General features: G+C 41.6%; 2 protein-coding genes across 2 annotated transcripts; both read right to left on the bottom strand.

The window, feature by feature from the left end:
* Nucleotides 1–748: 748 nt before the first annotated feature.
* On the bottom strand, nt 749–8,977 carry LOC124123169. The gene is made up of 2 exons (XM_046486443.2): nt 8,416–8,977; nt 749–1,460 (listed from the first exon to the last, which is right to left on the bottom strand). Exons 1-2 carry the CDS (start codon nt 8,921–8,923, stop codon nt 1,060–1,062), a joined length of 909 nt encoding a protein of 302 aa, XP_046342399.2. The 5' UTR covers nt 8,924–8,977; the 3' UTR covers nt 749–1,059.
* Nucleotides 8,978–20,896: 11,919 nt separating this feature from the next.
* Nucleotides 20,897–22,000, bottom strand: LOC124123170 (C1q-related factor-like). The gene is made up of 2 exons (XM_046486444.2): nt 21,676–22,000; nt 20,897–21,372 (listed from the first exon to the last, which is right to left on the bottom strand). The coding sequence occupies exons 1-2, from the start codon at nt 21,953–21,955 to the stop codon at nt 20,966–20,968; spliced, it is 687 nt and encodes a 228-aa protein (XP_046342400.1). The 5' UTR covers nt 21,956–22,000; the 3' UTR covers nt 20,897–20,965.
* Between the last annotated feature and the right edge of the window lie 204 nt (nt 22,001–22,204).

The raw sequence follows: 22,204 nt of genomic DNA, 5'->3' as shown, positions 1-22,204 counted from the left end.
GATGCAGGTCTCAGACGTTTACCACTTCGGTGAAACCCACGAGCACGGGTATGGTGCTGAAAACCTAGAAACATAATCGGGGCGAACCGGGATTCGAACCCACAATCATAGGTTTCTGGCGTGCCCAAATTAGAATGGTTACTGTGAAGCTATATGTTAACTGTAATGTCTATCTTAATGCAAAGGTGTTCACCAGGGGCGAGACGTTATTTACGGTATTTACTGGTCCCCTCATACACATGACGTCTTCCAGACTTCTGTGTTAAACAACATTTAACCAATCACAAATATCAGTGGATCTGTCAAAATATCCCACTCACAAATATATATTTTGTAACACCTTTCCCCTCTTCCCAATCTTACGCACGCATACGCACGCACACGCGCACGCACGCAGAGAGAGAGAGAGAGAGAGAGAGGATAGACACAGAATCGTTCCCCATCATCCACTGCTTGTCAAAAATAGTTGCAAAGAAAACGTTTGTTTGTTTTGTTTAATGCAACACACAGCAAAATTCCAGCTATATGACGGTGGTGTTAAAATGTAATAGTAAAAGTCTTATCATGTACTTCGTCAAATAGACCCGTGAAGATCGGGTGTAGAATAAATCTTCAGCAACCCATACTTGCCATAAATGGCGACTATGCTTGTCGTAAGAGGCGACTAACGGGATCAGGAGGTGAGGCTCGCTGACTTGGTTGATACGTCACCGTATCCCAATTGCGTGGATCAATGCTCATGATGTAAGTCACTTGCTTCTCTGGTCCAGACTCGATTATTTACAGACCGCCGTCATATAGCTGGAATATTGCTGAGTGTGGCGTTAACAACAAACAAACAAACTACACAATCTGGTTAATCTGTATCGCCTAACTAGTTGAAGAATCTTACACTGCTTATAGTTGGGCGATGCTTATTAAATAAGTAGGTAAGACAGTGATACTGGTTACTCTTCACTGGCCTGTCTGGTGATTGGCACGTCTGACAATCGAGAGTGAACCCCCATCACGAAATGTTATCACTGAAACTGATTCACATCACATAACAACGGTCAATTATTAGTCCACTGATAGCAGAGCGCCACCAAAATAAGATCTTGTAAGCAAGGCCCCGTTCTGGTACAATGGGACCACCCACACCTGCTCCTCCTTGTCCAGATGGGCGACAGTTACAGCAGAAGCATCAGCAGTATTCATGCTCGAATGTATTTCCACGTACCCGGCCGCTAGCGCCATCCCTGCTTTCATGATGCGGACGTACATGCCTTCGTTATATCCCTTCACCTGCAGCTGTGTCCAGAACATGTAGGTTCCAGAGACGGGTGCGGTGAACTTCCCTGTGATGTTGTTGTAGCCAGAGCCGGCGTTGTGGTTGACGTTATAGAATTTCAGGGGTTTGTGAGCAGCGGCTGAGACAGGGGGTTCGTTTAGGTGGAATGCCACCGTTCTGGTCTTTGATACTGAAGTTTAAAATAAGGCAACTATCAAAGCATGCTTCTATGTATATTAGGGCTGCAACGATACACCTAAGTCACGATACGATACGTATCTCGATACTTACATCACGATTCGATACGTATCTCGATACTTACATCACGATTCGATACGTATCTCGATACGCTACGAAACATATTGTGACAAGAGAAGACAAGAGATAAATGAATATAACTTAGTTTATTAAAATGAAAAATTAAATGAAAGTGAATGAATGTTCATGAGTCATAAAATATATACTGTAATGAGTAATTTAACTTAATAAATCATCTGTGATTTCCATGTAATGGCTAGCAAACACAAAAGTAACAGTCCTACATATTTGGAAGTTGTGACTAGATGGTAGGAGTAAATACTAAATTTACCAGTGTCCAGTAACTAATGATTTGCCATTTTCATGCATAAAGGCAAAAAACAATTAAAAACAATTATAGCAACAGCCATGTTATACAACATTTGAAAGGTCTAATCCTGGTGTTTATAAAGATGAAAGTTATGTTTATCACATTATTTAAATAATGCATTGACAACTTAATTAAGTTCGTTGTAAATTATAAAAAATGTAAGCTAACACATTCATAACGTCCAAATTAAGGACCAAAGAAGCGAAAAATTGACGATTTGGGGCAAATATAAGATTTCAAAAGATCTACTTATCATTTCTTTTTTATTTTCATTATTTATTTATTTTAAAATATTTTTAAAAGAATTATGAATAGTATCTGTTTTCACCCATTTCCGGATAACAGCGGCTGTCCGCTCAGTAACATGAAGAGATACCTCCGTTTTTGAAAGCTTCGTATGAATAACACGTTCGTCGAAGAAAGCTTGTTTGTTCATCTGCACGCTCGTGACATTGCCTGGAGTCTTTTCGTTGCTATAACATCAGATTTCATTGGATAACAAATTGTTTCTAACGACGCTTTCTTGTCGAAATCTGCTATAAGGTTCATGATTGGTCAAATTGAGCACGTGACTTGAGGCAGGCAATCAAATTACAAATCCTCGTGTACGATGAATTTCAGATTTTTACGAAATATTTTGGTTAAATCGTGTTATTCTGAACGTTTTAAGCAGGAAATCGCGATCTATATTATAAATATGGAGCTTCGTGGATGTATCATTTTAGGTTAAAAGCTGTGACAAAGATTTTTCATGCATATATTTTGGCATTGAAATCGAGGCGACGAAAGCCGAGATGTCATTTGACTAACATTACACGCGATCGCATGAAAAGATGGAAATAATAACTTAGCTGTAAGTTTGACCACTTTTAGATATATTTTTATTGCTTTTATTTATCACTTTGTATAACATATTTAAAGATTTGCTTGAAACGTCTTTGTTTTGCTCTTTGACATGTTCGATGTGCACCCGTTGTCGAAGTGTGAGTCCGAGAATTATATTTTCAATGACATTGCGGGAAATAGTGAATAACTTTTTAATCTATCGATAAAAAATGATAAATTGAAATAGAATACGTATTTCAGACATTGTGAGATGTGATAGATTTAATAAATGAATGGTATGACAGGTAGGTTCTTAAAACTATATACTATTTTGACGTGACTACGGCTTGGCCGGTTAACCGGCCTACGGACCCTAGGGACTCGATGCTTCTTGGCCGGTTTACCGGCCTACGGCATTGAAAGAGTTAAAACACATTTAAAACGTATTCGTGATAAAAGTTTATTACAAAATACAAGACGTACATATATACGTCTTTGAAAAAACGTATCGTGAAAAATCGAGATTCAGCACCTCACAAATCGCACACCGTATCGTATGGAGTGAATCGCGATGCATCGGTGTCCCGGGATATCGTTTCAGCCCTAATGTATATTCGTGTAAAAATGTTTTAGTGAATTGAAATTATATCAATGCTGTAAAGATGTGTTTAGAGTGTTCAGCAAGACATGTTTTGATATAAATATGTTAAGGAATATGTATAAATCCTAAACGGAATATACATTTGGTCTAATCTAAACGACAAAATGCGACATTGTGTATTATCCAAATAATCTGAACATGTTTAGAATGTATAAATGTTTTAAATAAAGAACATATCATTGGGCAGTAAGTCAGATTTGGAGAAGGTGTGTAATAAAATAAAATTAGATGTAAAATCAGATTCACAGGCACTTGGAAAACGCTTATACCACCAGGGCCCACTTGCACAAAGCGATGTTAGTGCTACGACTATTGTAAGCCTATGTTAAAGTATGGGAGTTACGATCATCTTAGCTCTAAGATCGCTTTGTGCAACTTGCAACCCCCCCCACCCCACCCCACCCCCCACACCCCCCCCCCCCCCCCACACCCCCCCCCCCCCCCCACACACACACACACCCCCCACCACAATGACCCTTTCGGAATCCACCAAAAGTCATCCAGGGGCCCGAATTTAGGCCACTCGTACTCCCTCGTGCCCCATTGCATCGTTAAATAAATACATGTCACAATTGAACCACCAGAACCTTGCTTTCTACTAGCTTCCCCGCAAAACTGTCACTGCTGGTGATCCATGTTGGTACACTCTTAAACCACTTTGAAACTATCCTCCGTCCCAAATGACGAAAACAATTTCCAAGGAATCCTAAGTTAGTCGCATTTACACAAATCATTGCGTTTGGGCCTCCACTGTCACACTTTTGTCGCTTGCCGGGGTAGAGGCACGTGGAATCATCAATCTCACTCACTGGTCCTTATCAATAGTCCTTGATGAGTTAAAACACTGACTCGTCGGCCGTTCCGAAGAAATACCATTCTTCGATTCTGCAGGGTTCAGATTCGACAATCAGTATCCTCCACTGTCACTTCAAATTTCAATCTTGTTAAAACTGGCACGTCCGCCTCTTTCCAATTTTCAAATTGTTGCCTAACTGCCAACAACTGCTTCCAAGAAAAGAAATGACGTTTACAACTTCGGTGAAACCCACGAGCACGGGTATGGTGCTGACAAAGCTAGAAACATAATCGGGGCGAACCGGGATTCGAACCCACAATCATAGAGTTCTGGCGTGCCCAAGGGACGCAACTCTGCACTGTGAATCGCGCTGCCTTAGACGACTGGGCCACCCATTCCCCCTGTCTCAGAACAACACGTGATCACAAAGGGTGTGTGTCAGATTCCTCAGGTACATGTACTTGTGTGGGGGTTATGCACAAAATGTCAGCAGGGAGGACCCAACTTGTCAGCGAGCCAGATATAAGTCCCGAATGGCAACTGACGCTGGTAAAAAATGTCGACTAAATGTAACTATATTTGAAATTGTTTGATAAGATAGGAAATTAAAATGTACATCAACAACGTCAGTGAAAACCACGCCATAGCTGATGGACCCTCGTTGTCTGATAGAGAACGTGTATGACCGGAAGGTCGGTGGTTCGATCCTGCCTTTAAAATCCAGTACTGTTGTTACTCTGTCTTGGTCTGGGCATGAAGAGGTAAATAAATCTGTGTTGTCATTAGTCCGCAGTAGGACAAGCAGCAACACAAACCCGACCATGCCTGTCGTAAGAGGCGACTAACGGGATCGGGTGGTCAGGCCCGCTGACTTGGTTGATGCATGTCATTGTATCCCAATTGCGCGGATCGATGCTCATGATGTCATTCACTGGATGTCTGGTCAAGACTCGATTATTTACAGACCGCCGTCATATAGCTGGAATATTGCTGAGTGCGGCGTTAAACAACAAACCAACGCACGCACGCACACGCTTCAGTGCATCTTTTATTATTTTCTCATGATGTGCGATTGCCTGAGCACAATGTCGTCTTTATATCTGGCGTTACTGAAGGGGATGCAAGATGCTCTTCACTTTTGTAGCAATCATTGTACTTCCCGCTTTATAACCCACATTTCACCCCAGGTAGCTTGGCGTTGCTTTAAAGACAGGGGTGATGTCGTGTGTGATAGGGGATTCGTACAAAGTTAGTAGATGTCAATCACTGGATATAGTCTGGTCTGGACTCGAGTATTTACAGACCGCCGTCACATATCTGGAATATTGCAGAGTGCGGCGTTAAACAACAAACAAACAAATCCCAACTACCCAATACATTTTGTCGCCTCAGAGAAATGACAGTAGAGTGCTGATGACCTATTTTAACCTGGCGCTACAAACAGTCTTGCAGGTAACAAAGAGAGATCTATCGGTTTCTCTGGGAGAATATGGGAGACCACCCGATCAGATGTACGAATTAATAGACAGTTATTGAATCCCAGGAACAATTACTTGATGCTAAAATTTCACGTATTATACCTGAACGTTGAATTACAGACATGGTAACATGTGAAAACAGAATTTGAAGGTTCGAAATGAAATGACTTAGACCATTTCACCTCACCTCGCTGACAACGGTAAGCAGATGTTTTCACCATGCCTTGATATGTTCGTTTGACCTCTACCTCAGGTAGCTTGGTGTTGCTTTAAAGACATCGTGTGTGAGGGGGATTCATACAAGGTTAGTAGGATAGTTACTCGACTAAGAGATAAACATTATTTGTTTTCAGATTTCCGCGTTTTATATTTTTTCTTAATCACAGTTCTTAAATTGACAGACAGACAGAAGACGGCTTATAACTATTATTGTTTACAATGTCGATAGACATAAGTTTTCAGATATGCGGGTTTTATTCAGTGTCCAATTACCGTAAAATTTATCATTTGAAACCGACTACGTATTCAAATTGACATCCCCGAGAAACTGGAGCAACCTGTGTTATGTTTTAATCTAATTCACCTACCAACTATTATGACGCCATAAAGTTCGACAGATGAGATGTGTAATCAATACCCGGTGGTTAGCATAGATTCGATACCCGACGAATCAGAACGCAAGATGTAAATTATGTTAGAATTATAGCACTCGGTTTCAAATTATAATAAGACTTATCTAATCTACAGTTATATTACCTCAAATTTAAAAACACCATTCTGCCATTAGGACAAGAGCAGTTGTTGCTCTCTTGGCACATAGGCCAACTATCTTAAAACGTGCGGAAAAGAGGTCACAAACAAATGTTAAAAAATTACTCAAGTTCAGGATTGATTATGGTTTTACGCCGTTTTTAGCAATATTCCAGCAATATCACGGCGGGGGACACCAGAAAAGGGCTTTACACATTGTACCCATGTCGGGAATCGAACCCGGGTCTTCGGCGTGACGAGCGAACGCTTTAACCACTAAGCTACCCGATCGCCCCTCGTCCATTGAAGGTGTGCCAGGTTAGATACATAGTGACAACAATACGCTTGACTAATTTATTTCCTAAATAATATACAATCACAGGGTTTTAGTGATTTTGATGTTTATATATGTTCCAGTTTGTTTGATAACTCAGTAACAGTACCACATATTAAGAATGACTATCTCTCAATCCAGAACTTTGACATTACCAAACATTAAGCACATCTGATACTCTTTTCTGTCCATTATTATTTCGCTTTCCTCTTGATGTCTTGACAAAAATGCTGCCATTCAACTATATGGTTGTATTATCTGCTAGTGATAGTTGGTGTACGAGAATATCCGTGATCGATAGATCGACGTTGACAAATATATTGTTGATGTCATGAAATATTCCAAATATCTATTCAAGTTTCGATGACAAAAACGGCGGACAAAAGAACGTATACACCCATGTTTGATGGTGGAGTGTGCGGCCTCACGTTGTCGTGCTTTAACAGTGTTCGCTGTTGCTGACGGCGACGGATTTGTAACCACACGGGTTGACAAAGTCCTCCCTATAGATATGGTCGTTGAGGTCGTTGATAATGACAAGTTCCGTCCGTTGGTTGCCACAAATCGTCACCAAACCACCACCCTACCCCCAACATACAGATGCACTTCTGACGCCAGTTTCTGATAAACCCGAATTCGATCATCATTATGGAATAAGCCGAATCTGCTTTCGTCAAAAAACATATAATACCTCATTGCAAGAGAATAGCTAGTCTTGGTTATCCGCTAAAACAGATTCCATAAAACATTCTCTGCCAGCGTTACACTGTCCTTGTCCAGTGCCGTCTTCAACGTCAATGATTGTGGGTCAAGGTCATTCCAACGGATGTAAAGCTTCGAATATCTGCACAACAGAAACGTCGCAGCATAGTGCGTCGACTTATGCAGCGTCTCAATGCTGTCGCTGTGACGAAATACGGTCATCCTGTGGTCATCACTTGTTGTCTGGTTGATCTTGACCTGTCTGTGTTCTGCCAGTTTGCCTGTGAAGTCCAAACTTCCGCACGTGTACAGTTGATTGGTTTGTTGGTTGGTTTGTTGTTTAACGCCGCACTCAGCAATACTCCAGCTATATGACGGCGGTCTGTAAATAATCAAGTCTGGACCAGACAATCCAGTGATTGATATCATGAGCATCGATCCACGCAATTGGGATCGATGACATGCATCAACCAAGTCAGCGAACCTTACCACCCGATCCCTTTAGTCGCCTTTTACGACAAGCGTAGCCACCTTTTACGGCAAGCATGGGTTGCTGAAGACCTATTCTACCCCGGATCTTCACGGGTCTGTACAGTTGAAGTTTCTGTCAATCTGGATGAGGTTGGCACACATTTCCCTCATTCTTAAGTACCCCATCTCTATTGTGATGTTAATCTTTGTGCTTTTCCATTACCTGTGATGTTTTACCTGTGATTGCAATTTATATAATTCTTTTCACGTGCGTTCTTACGAGTACCTGGGAAAAAGGTGTTTAGCGACTTTTCACTGCTGCAAGTGCACCTTTTCAGCCTGGTAACGCATAATAACGTTTGAACTTTTTTGATCAAATCCAATTTTGAAGTGTATACTTTCTTTTGCCGGTAATTCATGTTTTCGTTCATATATATTCATTTGAAATGGACCTGGGTTAACAGTGACATTTAAACAGAAGTGCAGTGTTTTCAACTCACCGAGCGTTTGTGAAACCTGCGTCAGAGCCTGCTTGTTGTCCAGGGATTGCTTTTCAAGTCCAGACATGTTACTTTTCAAAGTTGAAATTTCGGAATTGGTCAGACTGAGGTTCGTCTCCACCACATTGAGATCTGACCTGGTGGCCTGAAGATCTTGTCTGACACCATGCACACCAGAAGACGTTGTATTTACATCCTTCTCAAGCTTATCGAGTCTTCTTTCTTCTTCCCTCTTCATCGTCTGTAATTCTGCCTGAGTAGACTGGAGGTCTTTCTTCGTACTCTGTAGCTCTGACTGTGTGTTCTGAAGCTTGTTCTTTGTCACCTGTAAGTCCGTTTGAAGCTGTGCAGTGGTTGTCTGGAGACTGGCCATATTCTGTTCCAGCAGAGAGACGTGACTCAAAAGACTGGCCATGTCAGTACTACCGACTGGCGTTGTCATGGGCAGAATAAGCCCCGAAAGTGACCCAGCCAGCAAAATACACAGAAACAGAACCACCACAGCCATGATGCCTCCTTGTACAATACAGTTTAGTTGACACTATGTTCTCCGTCTCACAGATATGAGGCTGTCTCAGAGATAATCTTGCAGATCATTTGACAGGTGCGTCTACAGGGAGATATGACTGGCAATTGTCCTATTTCATAATTATTTTTGTTTAAATCCTAGATTCGTGTGAGTTAGTATTGTTTTACGCCTCTTTTAGCAATATTCCAGCAATATCACGGCGGGGGACACCGTACCCATGTACCCATGTTGGGAATTGAACACGGGTCTTCGGTGTGACGAGCAAACACTTTAACCACTCGGCTACCGACCGCCCTAATTTATTATGAAATCTGACATCAAATAATATCTTGTACCTCTCCTCATTCGAAGTGAAAATGGGGTGTTTCCTCAAACAAATTATGTGAATGTAGCCAATTCTCTTCCACTGATTTGCCTACTTAACTGGTTTCATGTTCGCGAAAAGGGTAAGCAAGCTACTTAACTAGTTTCGTGTTCGCGAAAAGGGTAAGCAAGCTACTTAACTGGTTTCATGTTCGCGAAAAGGGTAAGCAAGCTACTTAACTGGTTTCATGTTCGCGAAAAGGGTAAGCAAGCTACTTAACTAGTTTCATGTTCGCGAAAAGGGTAAGCAAGCTACTTAACTGGTTTTCTTGTTCGCGAAAAGGGTAAGCAAGCTACTTAACTAGTTTCATGTTCGCGAAAAGGGTAAGCAAGCTACTTAACTGGTTTCATAATCGCGAAAAGGGTAAGCAAGCTACTTAACTAGTTTCATATTCGCGAAAAGGGTATTACTAAGCAAGCTACTTAACTAGTTTCATGTTCGCGAAAAGGATAAGCAAGCTACTTAACTAGTTTCATGTTCGCGAAAAGGGTATTACTAAGCAAGCTACTTAACTAGTTTCATGTTCGCGAAAAGGGTAAGCAAGCTACTTAACTAGTTTCATATTCGCGAAAAGGGTATTACTAAGCAAGCTACTTAACTGGATTCATATTCGCGAAAAGGGTAAGCAAGCTACTTAACTAGTTTCATGTTCGCAAAAAGGGTATTACTAAGCAAGCTACTTAACTAGTTTCATATTCGCGAAAAGGGTAAGCAAGGTTCTTAACTAGTTTCATGTTCGCGAAAAGGGTAAGCAAGCTACTTAACTAGTTTCATGTTCGCGAAAAGGGTAAGCAAGCTACTTAACTAGTTTCATATTCGCGAAAAGGGTATTACTAAGCAAGCTACTTAACTAGTTTCATGTTCGCGAAAAGGGTAAGCAAGCTACTTAACTAGTTTCATGATCGCGAAAAGGGTATTACTAAGCAAGCTACTTAACTAGTTTCATGTTCGCGAAAAGGGTAAGCAAGCTACTTAACTAGTTTCATGTTCGCGAAAAGGGTATTACTAAGCAAGCTACTTAACTGGTTTCATATTCGCGAAAAAGGGTAAGCAAGCTACTTAACTAGTTTCATGTTCGCGAAAAGGGTATTACTAAGCAAGCTACTTAACTAGTTTCATGTTCGCGAAAAGGGTAAGCAAGCTACTTAACTAGTTTCATATTCGCGAAAAGGGTATTACTAAGCAAGCTACTTAACTTGTTTCATATTCGCGAAAAGGGTAAGCAGGCTACTTAACTAGTTTCATATTCGCGAAAAGGGTAAGCAAGCTACTTAACTAGTTTCATATTCGCGAAAAGGGTAAGCAAGCTTCTTAACTAGTTTCATGTTCGCGAAAAGGGTAAGCAAGTTACCTAACTAGTTTCATATTCGCGAAAAGGGTATTACTAAGCAAGCTACTTAACTAGTTTCATGTTCGCGAAAAGGGTAAGCAAGCTACTTAACTAGTTTCATGTTCGCGAAAAGGGTATTACTAAGCAAGCTACTTAGCTAGTTTCATATTCGCGAAAAGGGTAAGCAAGCTACTTAACTAGTTTCATATTCGCGAAAAGGGTAAGCAAGCTACTTAACTAGTTTCATATTCGCGAAAAGGGTAAGCAAGCTACTTAACTAGTTTCATGTTCGCGAAAAGGGTAAGCAAGCTACTTAACTAGTTTCATATTCGCGAAAAGGGTAAGCAAGCTTCTTAACTAGTTTCATGTTCGCGAAAAGGGTAAGCAAGCTACTTAACTAGTTTCATGTTCGCGAAAAGGGTAAGCAAGCTACTTAACTAGTTTCATATTCGCGAAAAGGGTATTACTAAGCAAGCTACTTAACTAGTTTCATGTTTGCGAAAAGGGTATTACTAAGCAAGCTACTTAACTAGTTTCATGTTCGCGAAAAGGGTAAGCAAGCTACTTAACTAGTTTCATGTTCGCGAAAAGGGTAAGCAAGCTACTTAACTGGTTTCATAATCGCGAAAAGGGTAAGCAAGCTACTTAACTAGTTTCATGTTCGCGAAAAGGGTAAGCAAGTTACTTAACTAGTTTCATATTCGCGAAAAGGGTATTACTAAGCAAGCTACTTAACTAGTTTCATGTTCGCGAAAAGGATAAGCAAGCTACTTAACTAGTTTCATGTTCGCGAAAAGGGTATTACTAAGCAAGCTACTTAACTAGTTTCATGTTCGCGAAAAGGGTAAGCAAGCTACTTAACTAGTTTCATATTCGCGGAAAGGGTATTACTAAGCAAGCTACTTAACTAGTTTCATATTCGCGAAAAGGGTAAGCAAGCTACTTAACTAGTTTCATATTCGCGGAAAGGGTATTACTAAGCAAGCTACTTAACTAGTTTCATGTTCGCGAAAAGGATAAGCAAGCTACTTAACTAGTTTCATGTTCGCGAAAAGGGTATTACTAAGCAAGCTACTTAACTAGTTTCATATTCGCGAAAAGGGTAAGCAAGCTACTTAACTAGTTTCATATTCGCGAAAAGGGTAAGCAAGCTACTTAACTAGTTTCATATTCGCGAAAAGGGTAAGCAAGCTTCTTAACTAGTTTCATGTTCGCGAAAAGGGTAAGCAAGTTACCTAACTAGTTTCATATTCGCGAAAAGGGTATTACTAAGCAAGCTACTTAACTAGTTTCATGTTCGCGAAAAGGGTAAGCAAGCTACTTAACTAGTTTCATGTTCGCGAAAAGGGTATTACTAAGCAAGCTACTTAACTAGTTTCATGTTCGCGAAAAGGGTAAGCAAGCTACTTAACTAGTTTCATATTCGCGGAAAGGGTATTACTAAGCAAGCTACTTAACTAGTTTCATGTTCGCGAAAAGGGTATTACTAAGCAAGCTACTTAACTAGTTTCATGTTCGCGAAAAGGGTAAGCAAGCTTCTTAACTAGTTTCATGTTCGCGAAAAGGGTAAGCAAGCTACTTAACTAGTTTCATGTTCGCGAAAAGGGTATTACTAAGCAAGCTACTTAACTAGTTTCATGTTCGCGAAAAGGGTAAGCAAGCTACTTAACTAGTTTCATATTCGCGGAAAGGGTATTACTAAGCAAGCTACTTAACTAGTTTCATGTTCGCGAAAAGGGTATTACTAAGCAAGCTACTTAACTAGTTTCATATTCGCGAAAAGGGTAAGCAAGGTTCTTAACTAGTTTCATGTTCGCGAAAAGGGTAAGCAAGCTACTTAACTAGTTTCATGTTCGCGAAAAGGGTAAGCAAGCTACTTAACTAGTTTCATATTCGCGAAAAGGGTATTACTAAGCAAGCTACTTAACTAGTTTCATGTTCGCGAAAAGGGTAAGCAAGCTACTTAACTAGTTTCATGATCGCGAAAAGGGTATTACTAAGCAAGCTACTTAACTAGTTTCATGTTCGCGAAAAGGGTAAGCAAGCTACTTAACTAGTTTCATGTTCGCGAAAAGGGTATTACTAAGCAAGCTACTTAACTGGTTTCATATTCGCGAAAAAGGGTAAGCAAGCTACTTAACTAGTTTCATGTTCGCGAAAAGGGTATTACTAAGCAAGCTACTTAACTAGTTTCATGTTCGCGAAAAGGGTAAGCAAGCTACTTAACTAGTTTCATATTCGCGAAAAGGGTATTACTAAGCAAGCTACTTAACTTGTTTCATATTCGCGAAAAGGGTAAGCAAGCTACTTAACTAGTTTCATATTCGCGAAAAGGGTAAGCAAGCTACTTAACTAGTTTCATATTCGCGAAAAGGGTAAGCAAGCTTCTTAACTAGTTTCATGTTCGCGAAAAGGGTAAGCAAGTTACCTAACTAGTTTCATATTCGCGAAAAGGGTATTACTAAGCAAGCTACTTAACTAGTTTCATGTTCGCGAAAAGGGTAAGCAAGCTACTTAACTAGTTTCATGTTCGCGAAAAGGGTATTACTAAGCAAGCTACTTAGCTAGTTTCATATTCGCGAAAAGGGTAAGCAAGCTACTTAACTAGTTTCATGTTCGCGAAAAGGGTATTACTAAGCAAGCTACTTAACTAGTTTCATATTCGCGAAAAGGGTAAGCAAGCTACTTAACTAGTTTCATGTTCGCGAAAAGGGTAAGCAAGCTACTTAACTAGTTTCATATTCGCGAAAAGGGTAAGCAAGGTTCTTAACTAGTTTCATGTTCGCGAAAAGGGTAAGCAAGCTACTTAACTAGTTTCATGTTCGCGAAAAGGGTAAGCAAGCTACTTAACTAGTTTCATATTCGCGAAAAGGGTATTACTAAGCAAGCTACTTAACTAGTTTCATGTTTGCGAAAAGGGTATTACTAAGCAAGCTACTTAACTAGTTTCATGTTCGCGAAAAGGGTAAGCAAGCTACTTAACTAGTTTCATGTTCGCGAAAAGGGTAAGCAAGCTACTTAACTGGTTTCATAATCGCGAAAAGGGTAAGCAAGCTACTTAACTAGTTTCATGTTCGCGAAAAGGGTAAGCAAGTTACTTAACTAGTTTCATATTCGCGAAAAGGGTATTACTAAGCAAGCTACTTAACTAGTTTCATGTTCGCGAAAAGGATAAGCAAGCTACTTAACTAGTTTCATGTTCGCGAAAAGGGTATTACTAAGCAAGCTACTTAACTAGTTTCCTGTTCGCGAAAAGGGTAAGCAAGCTACTTAACTAGTTTCATATTCGCGGAAAGGGTATTACTAAGCAAGCTACTTAACTAGTTTCATATTCGCGAAAAGGGTAAGCAAGCTACTTAACTAGTTTCATATTCGCGGAAAGGGTATTACTAAGCAAGCTACTTAACTAGTTTCATGTTCGCGAAAAGGATAAGCAAGCTACTTAACTAGTTTCATGTTCGCGAAAAGGGTATTACTAAGCAAGCTACTTAACTAGTTTCATATTCGCGAAAAGGGTAAGCAAGCTACTTAACTAGTTTCATATTCGCGAAAAGGGTAAGCAAGCTACTTAACTAGAACAGTGACCAGTGAAACCACATCATCTCGTGACAAAAGTGTCCACAAGACTGTAATACAATAGGGATGTTAAGCTGCTTGGGTAGATCAACATTGAGTTAGATGTCATCACCCACACCTGCTTTGTGTGCTAAAGGTTGGCAGATGCAGCAGCAGCGTCCTTGACACCCGAGTCTGTTTTCGGACCGCCTCCGTGGTCTAGTGGTAGAGCGTCCGCCCAGAGAGCGGAAGGTCCGGGGTTCGATCCCCGACCGCGTCATACCAAAAGACGTTAAAAGATGGTATTTGTTGTAACCCTGTCTGGCGCTCGGCATTGAGGGGCTAAACAAGGACTGGTCGGCTCGGAGTCAGTATACTGTGTCTGAGTGCGGTATTCATGTTAAACCGCGGCGGGGTATCTCAGTGAACTAGCACTATAAATCGGCATCGGTCCGGACTAGTACAAGCAGCCACACAAACACACACGCACATGCACGTCGCTATATAAGTGCAATAATCTTGGACGCGACACTTAACCCCATTTGACCTCACCTCACCAAGCCTGTTTTCACCCATAAGGCTGCCATGTTCACTCCTCCAGACTCCTACAATTGAGTGAGTAGGATCTTACGCCTCTTTCAGCACTATTCCAGCAATATCACAGCGGGGTACACTGGAAATGAGCTTCACACATTGTACCATCTGCCTAAGGGCCTAGATCACTTCCACATTGAATTTAACAATGCTGGTGTTATAGTCCGAGCAAGCGTTGTTACACAATCAGCCAAGTAAGAAATTGTGATTATCCGATCCACAATAGTCACTCTTACAAGCAGTGAATACTGGCGATCAGTTCTTCTTGCATTCCCCTTTTGCATATTGATTAAGACGTTGCTTAGTGAACGCCAGGTATCCGGGGACCAAATTTAACCCGGAATACTCACCGGGTCAAAGGCAACACAAGTCAAGAGTGACACAGCTAGAAAAATACACGGGGAGTCTCCATGATTCAGTCAATCCGTAGCTTCCTCTTTACACCATGCATTGCAGGGTTAAGTGAGTGAGTGAGCGAGTTGGATTTAACGCCGCTTTTAACAGTATTCCAGTTATATCGCGGCGTGTCAGCTTAATGTGGGAGGAAAGCCCGAGGTGATGCAGGTCTCAGACGTTTACCACTTTGGTGAAACCCACGAGCACGGGTTTGGTGCTGACAAACCTAGAAACATAATCGGGGCGAACCGGGATTCGAACCCACAATCATAGGTTTCTGGCGTGGCCAATGGACGCAACTCTGCACAGCCAATCGCGCCGCCTTAGACGACTAGGCACCCCGTGCCCCCTGGAATATCTACTATGAAGCATCATATTTCGGAGGCGCTCTCCTCTGTGCGGACTGATAATGAACTTTCAGCCTGGTAATGTTAGTTTAAAATACGATGATCCAGCGTGGTGTTTCTGTTTCCTCTGAGGTGAAGTGAAATGGGGTATAACGTCGCGTCAAAGATTATTGCACTTATATACTTACGTGTGTTACTTCTACGGGTGGCCAAGTCGTCTAAGGCGCCGCGATTCGCTGTGGAGAGTTGCGTCCTTTGGACACGCCAGAAACCTATGATTGTGGGTTCGAATCCCGGTTCGCCCCGAATATGTTTCTAGGTTTGTCAGCACCACACCCGTGCTCGTTGCTTTCACCGAAGTGGTAACGTAACCAGCTGCTATCTGCACACTACCTGGCTTCAACATACGGACGTACATGTTAGCATTGGGCTTGTTCAATTCCAGCTGTGTCCAGAACGTCCCCGTGGTGGTGTTGTAGGCAGAGCCGGCGTTGTAGATCATTGTGTTGAATGTCGGGGGAACGTCAGCAGCAAGGTCGGACGTTTTCATCTGTGCTTGGAATGCGACATTTCTGGTCTTTGATGCTATGTTAAAGAAAAGAGTGAGTGTGAGTGAGTTTGGTTTAATGCCGCTTTTAACAGTATACCAGTTATATCACGGCGTGTCAGCTTAATGTGGGAGTAAAGCCCGAAGTGATGCAGGTCTCAGACGTTTACCACTCCGGTGAAAGCCACGAGCACGGGTATGGTGCTGACAAACCTAGAAACATAATCGGGGCGAACCGGGATTCGAACCCACAATCAACGGTTTCTGGCGTGCCCAAGGGACGCAACTCTGCACAGCGAATCGCGGCTCCTTAGTCGACTGGGCCACCCGTGCCCCTTAAGAAAAGAAGTCAAATAACAAAGCCGACTAAATAGCCTGCATGATCGTATTTGGAAAGAATACAGTTTTTCTCCTGTTTTATTGATCCAATTACAATTAAATATTCACTTTTAAGATCCATGTTCCAGTTGTTTATTATATATGTCATTATGATATGTATATGGCATTATGATATCACATGCTGCTTTAAATATTTCAAGTGGGAGGTCACCCTATCCTGGAGATTTCCCTGTTTTCAGTTTCTTCACTGCATGTTTAATTACTTCTTATGTTTTTACACCTCCTATTACGTCATCACACTGTGCACATTTCTCACAATAAGCAGAATTATGATCTAGGATAGAATTCTTGACATATTCCTAAAAAAGCCGCATCTGATTCCATTTCTGGATTTAAAAAAAACAAAAAACATATGAACGAAGTTTTTTTTGTAATGTGACTCTCCTATCTAGGGTTCCATGCGGCCAGCATAGTACCTCTGCCACAGGCCAGCGCCATGTGACGAATCGTCACATCTTTCACAGTCCATTCAAGATATTGCGTAAGTTTGTTATCTGTTTCATGTTTGACAAGTGTACACATCCAAATAAACATATGTCACTGAATGGCCTATTTTCTTTTTCCGTTTGCGTACTTATACATTATTTATATTGGTTGTACGGCTCCGCGTCACCGAAGCCCTACGGAGAGCTAGCGATACGGTCACTTTGATGTTAAGATATATATTGTCATGCAACTCACTGACGCAATTGTAGTAGCATATCTATATAATTATGCAAAACAATATGTAAAGCGCCCCCGAATACTTGCATTAGTCCGTTCTATACTGATTCCTGAAAAAGCGCGTTTGTTTACAAACAAGAGAAAAGTCCGGTCACGTGATATGCAAATTAGCCTGTGGCAGTGGTGTTATGCTAAGTCACCGCTGCGCCGGCGGTAGGTGATCGGTTAAAATCTCCTACATGGGTACAATGTGTGAAGCCCATTTTATGGTATCGACAGCCGTGATATTGCGAAAAGCGGTATAAAACAATACTCACTCACTCACATATGCTTAAAGAAGCGAGTACTTCCTTTGTTGTGATTCATGATTCAGCAACACATGCTTGCTGTAAAAGGCGGCGACTAACGGGATCAGGTGGTCAGGCTCGCTGACTTGGTTGATGCATGTCATCGATCCCAATTGAGTGGATCGATGCTAATGATATTAATCACTGGATTATCTGGTCCAGACTCGATTATTTACAGACCGCCATCATATAGCTGGTATATTGCTGAGTGCGGCGTTAAACAACCAACCAACCAACCAACCCACTAGCTTTCGTTGTTTGTCTAGCATCTTGACATCCAAGTGTACCGCATTTACCTGAGCCATGTTCAACTTGACATCGTGACTGATGGTATTCCGCAGCGTCAGGTTCAGCTGATCATTAGTATGACTGTCGCCCTGTGCTATGTTTTCCAATTGTGTTTTCACCGTGATGAGTTCGTCAAGTGATAAACGCAGCTCCGCCTTCATGGATATCACTTCATCTTTGAAGATGATATTTCAGCAGCTGCTGAAAGTTGCTTTGTCTTGCTTGTCTGAAGATCATTCATGGCAGTTTGGAGTTGTGACTGTGTGTTCTGCAGATCTGTCTTTGTGACCTGTAGTTCCGTCGGCACCTGCATCGTTGTTGCTTGAGGTGAGGTGAAATTGGGTTTAACGTCGCGTCCAAGATTATTGCACTTATATAGCGACGTGCATGCACGTGGATGTGTGTGTGTGGCTGCTTGTACTAGTCCGGACTGATGCCGATTTATAGTGCTAGCTCACTGAGATACCATGCCGCAGTTTAACATGAATACCCCACTCAGACACAGTATACTGACTCCGAGCCGACCAGTCCTTGTTTTAGCCCCTTAATGCCGAGCGCCAGACAGGGTAACAACAAGTACAATCGTTTAACGTCTTTTTGTATGACGCGGCCCGGGATCGAACCCTGGACCTTCCGCTCTCCGGGCGGACGCTCTACCACAAGACCACGGAGGCGGTCGATGTTTCTTGAAGACTGGACACACTCTGCTCCAGCAGGGAGACATGATTCAAAAGGCTGGACATGTCAGCCACCATCTGGCTTTGTCGGAGGTAAAATTAGCCCTGAAAGAGATCTAGCCAGCAAAACAGATAGAAATACAACCGTGTCATACATAAGACCCTGTCGTGGTTATATGCTCAGGCGAACTAAAATAAAAGTAACAGGCGCATGTTTATCTTGCAGGATCATGTGATAGGTGCGTCCACTTGGAGATAACGACAGTAATTTACAATTCTGTTTATCATTGCCTATTATAAAGGCCCTCTTTAAAAGTATTTCAGTGAGAAATTACACAATTATTTTTTTATGCTTATCTGGTCTGATCACGTGATGTGCGCGACAACCTAGAGATTACACCAGTCAGTTGCATGTTATCAATAGCTATGTTTTCTATAGTTTTATACAGACCAACCGGTTTTCTTTCTTAACAGTTGTGAGACTCGTGAAGATCCGGTATAGAATAGGCCATCAGCAACCCATGCTTGCCGTAATAGGCGACTATGCTTGTCGTAAGAGGCGACTAACGGGATTGGGTGGTCAGGCTCGCTGACTTGGTTGAAGCATGTCATCGATCCCAATTGCGTGGATCGATGCTCATGATATTAAAAATTGGATTGTCTGGTCCAGGCTCGAATATTTACATACCGCCGTAAAATAGCTGGAATATTGCTGAGTGCGGCGTTAAACAATAAACCAACCAACCAACTAACCAACCAACTGTTACCCTGTGTCATGTCGTTGGGTTTAGTTCAAACTGCGATGTGTTCACCTGATGAAGATTGAAGGTGAACCTCAAGCATTAAGAGTTGACGTATCAGCTGCAAAACTGCTGTATTTTGCTTGTTTGTAGATCATTCATGGCAGTTTGCAGTTGTGTCTCTGTGTGCTGGTGGACCTTTTGTGTGACATGTATTTCTGTCTATTTTGACAATGTTGTTGTCGGAAAACTCGACACAGGCTGTTCCAGCAGCGATACCTAACTCAAACGGCTTGACAGAGCAGAAGTAGCATGACTATGTCGAAGGTAAAATGAGTTCAAGGCGTCACCCAGCCTGCAACATGATAAGGAATACCGCCCTAGACATTATACCATGTGGTGGTGATAGTCTGTACTTGGCCCATTGTGTAAGATATGGAGCTGTCTCAACTTTTCGTCTTTGCACGCTTGTGGGATGGGTGCGCCGAGATAATAAGCACTGCACTATAGTTGATAAAACCTCACTTCTAGTACTTTTAGTAATGTCAATGTCTTAGACAATGTCTTTTAGAAAGTGTTGAAATGTAACATGTGATATTTGAGATTACACTTTCTTAGTAAAGTGCATATTCTAGTACTTTTAGTAAATGCCTTACTTTGAGGGTGTGGGTTTGAATCCCGAATGGGAGCCGACCCAAAAAAAGGTAATAGAATTTGATGCTAAGGATATAAATCATCTCGGTATCAACCTCTTTCGACTTCAACTGAAATGTCACCACATGCGGAATGCTGTAGAATATTCCAAACATGAGAGACATAACCTGCCTAAGCGACAGCTGAACTGTTGCTCAATGTGTGTGATGTGCTAGCAGAGGATCGATTGAATTATTTAACCCCAGCTATCACAACCAATGGTGAGTGTTCTCGGAGTCCTGTGTGTCAGCCAACTGTCCTCGTGACACATGTATCCTTTGACACATGTACAACGAGTCTAGAGTGACTACCAACCCTCATTATGCAAATAAATACATCCACCATGGCCCTGATGCGTTTTCGTTGTAATATTCTTAAAATTGGCACATGCTGTAAAATATGCTGCTGTCACACCATTTTTGGCAATGCGTGATCCTGTGACAGGTGCGCCGATTGGGACATAAAATGTGCTTTCTTAATCAATTTTTTAAAATCAATCTTTCTTAATTCAAACATAAATTGCCACCACTCCCAATTGCAAAAATATAATACAACTGACCCCTATTAACACTCTTTCATACGTCAGGCTTAGCAACTTTTCTTTTCTTAGAATGTAGATAGAGCCAGTATTTTGAAACGATAGGTTCATGTTCACTGATGTCTTCACTGATACATGATGTTGCTTGCCTGTTTGGTCACATATATATCTACATCACGAACGAACGAACGAACGAACAAACGAGCGAGATAATGTGCATCGTCACTCGTATCATGGCGGCAACGTATGAAGCATGATCTTAATCCAGGCACTTCAGGTAAGATGCAATCTTTATGATATTAGAATCTCATAATGCATCACGTATCGTCATTTTCTAATATGACAGGGCGCATCAAGCGCAGATGTTTGAGCAGCAGTTAAGAGGCACACTACACATACTGCCTCAGTTTTCATTGAAGATCATTCATACGAAATTTCTTTAAAGAGAACATTATTGACAATAACTAAGGTGAATTTGTTAATATGCATTTATGTGTTGACCATTCAAATAAGAATGCCAATCACTAAGCTGCCTCGTGCTGATTACACCACTGAGAGCAGGGCGCCACCGAAATACGATGCACTATTGTAGATTTCATAATCGTTAGTAATCTCCACCCACACCTGTTCCCCCGCCTCCAGATGGTCGATAGTTTGAGCAGAAGTATCCACATCACCAATACCTGACCCTGTTTCCATGTAACCAGCTCCCAAGTTCACTCCTCCTGTCTTCTTTATATAGACGTACAAAGCAGTGTTGGATCCACCACCCATTTCAAGCTGTGTCCAGAACATGTAGGTTCCAGAGACTGGCACGGTGAACTTCCCTGTGGCGCGATTAAAGCCAGAACCAGCGTTGTAGTTGACGACAGTGAATTGCAATGGGGTTTTAGCAGGTGCATGGTTAGGCGGGTCATGTGCTTGGAAGGCGACATCTTGCATCCTTGTTGCTGTAAAATAGCATAGTTTTAGCTACATTACAAATGGCCATTAAAGCTTATGTTTATTGAAAAATGTCTGATTGTACGTTTTTTTAACATGATACTCAGTTAAATACGGTAGTTTGTTTCCTGGTTGTTTAATGCCACAAATCAAAGGACGGCAGCCTTAAAATTATAGTCTGAACGAGACACTCCGGTGAAAACTATGAACAGTGCGACACGCCCATTTAGTCGCTTCTAACAACAAACGTAGCATACGGGCAACTCACATACGGACATCTCAGCAATATGTAAACATTTCCTGAACATTACTTTGTTGTGTTTGGCCGGTCGGAACATCTTTCCTCATACTCTGTAGTTCTGTCTGCGCGTTCTGAAGTTCTTTCTTTGTCACTTCTAAGTCTGTTCGAAGCTGTGCAGTGGATGTCTGGAGACTGGCCATATTCTGCTCCAACAGGGAGATGTGATTAAAAAGGCTGGACATGTCAGCAGTACCGTCAGGCTTTGTCATAGGCAGAATGAGTCCAGAAAGGGACCCAGCCAGCAGAATACACAGAAACACAACCGCCAAAGCCATGACACCTCCTTGCATTTAGTTGGCACACTCCCTCACAGTTAATCTTACAAGATCACATGACAGGTGCGTCCATCTCGAGATAACGACCATAACATTGCCACACATGTGTATATTATCCACTGATATTTCTGTAAGTAAGTGAAAGATTCGAATCTAAAAAAGAATCGTTTCTCAAAAACAAGACTTACTGTGTAAAAAAATAAACGTCTGATAAAAACCAGTAATGCTTGCTTACATTTAACAAGAGAGGTACACTAAGAGGTA

This window comes from Haliotis rufescens, unplaced genomic scaffold, assembly GCF_023055435.1.
Source record: "Haliotis rufescens isolate VD_foot unplaced genomic scaffold, xgHalRufe1.0.p SCAF_25, whole genome shotgun sequence".
NCBI classification, from domain to species: Eukaryota; Metazoa; Mollusca; class Gastropoda; order Lepetellida; family Haliotidae; genus Haliotis; species Haliotis rufescens.
The sequence above is the reverse complement of the archived record's forward strand: the minus strand, read 5'-3'. Positions and strand labels throughout refer to the sequence as shown.

Excerpts from the sequence above, each read along its gene's own strand:
- LOC124123170 (XM_046486444.2), bottom strand. The coding sequence starts at position 21,955 with ATGCAAGGAGGTGTCATGGCTTTGGCGGTTGTGTTTCTGTGTATTCTG. Across the intron at positions 21,373-21,675 it reads GACCGGCCAAACACAACAAA|CAACAAGGATGCAAGATGTC; the intron begins GTAATGTTCAGG and ends GCTATTTTACAG.
- LOC124123169 (XM_046486443.2), bottom strand. The coding sequence starts at position 8,923 with ATGGCTGTGGTGGTTCTGTTTCTGTGTATTTTGCTGGCTGGGTCACTT. Across the intron at positions 1,461-8,415 it reads GCAGGTTTCACAAACGCTCG|TATCAAAGACCAGAACGGTG; the intron begins GTGAGTTGAAAA and ends TTTAAACTTCAG.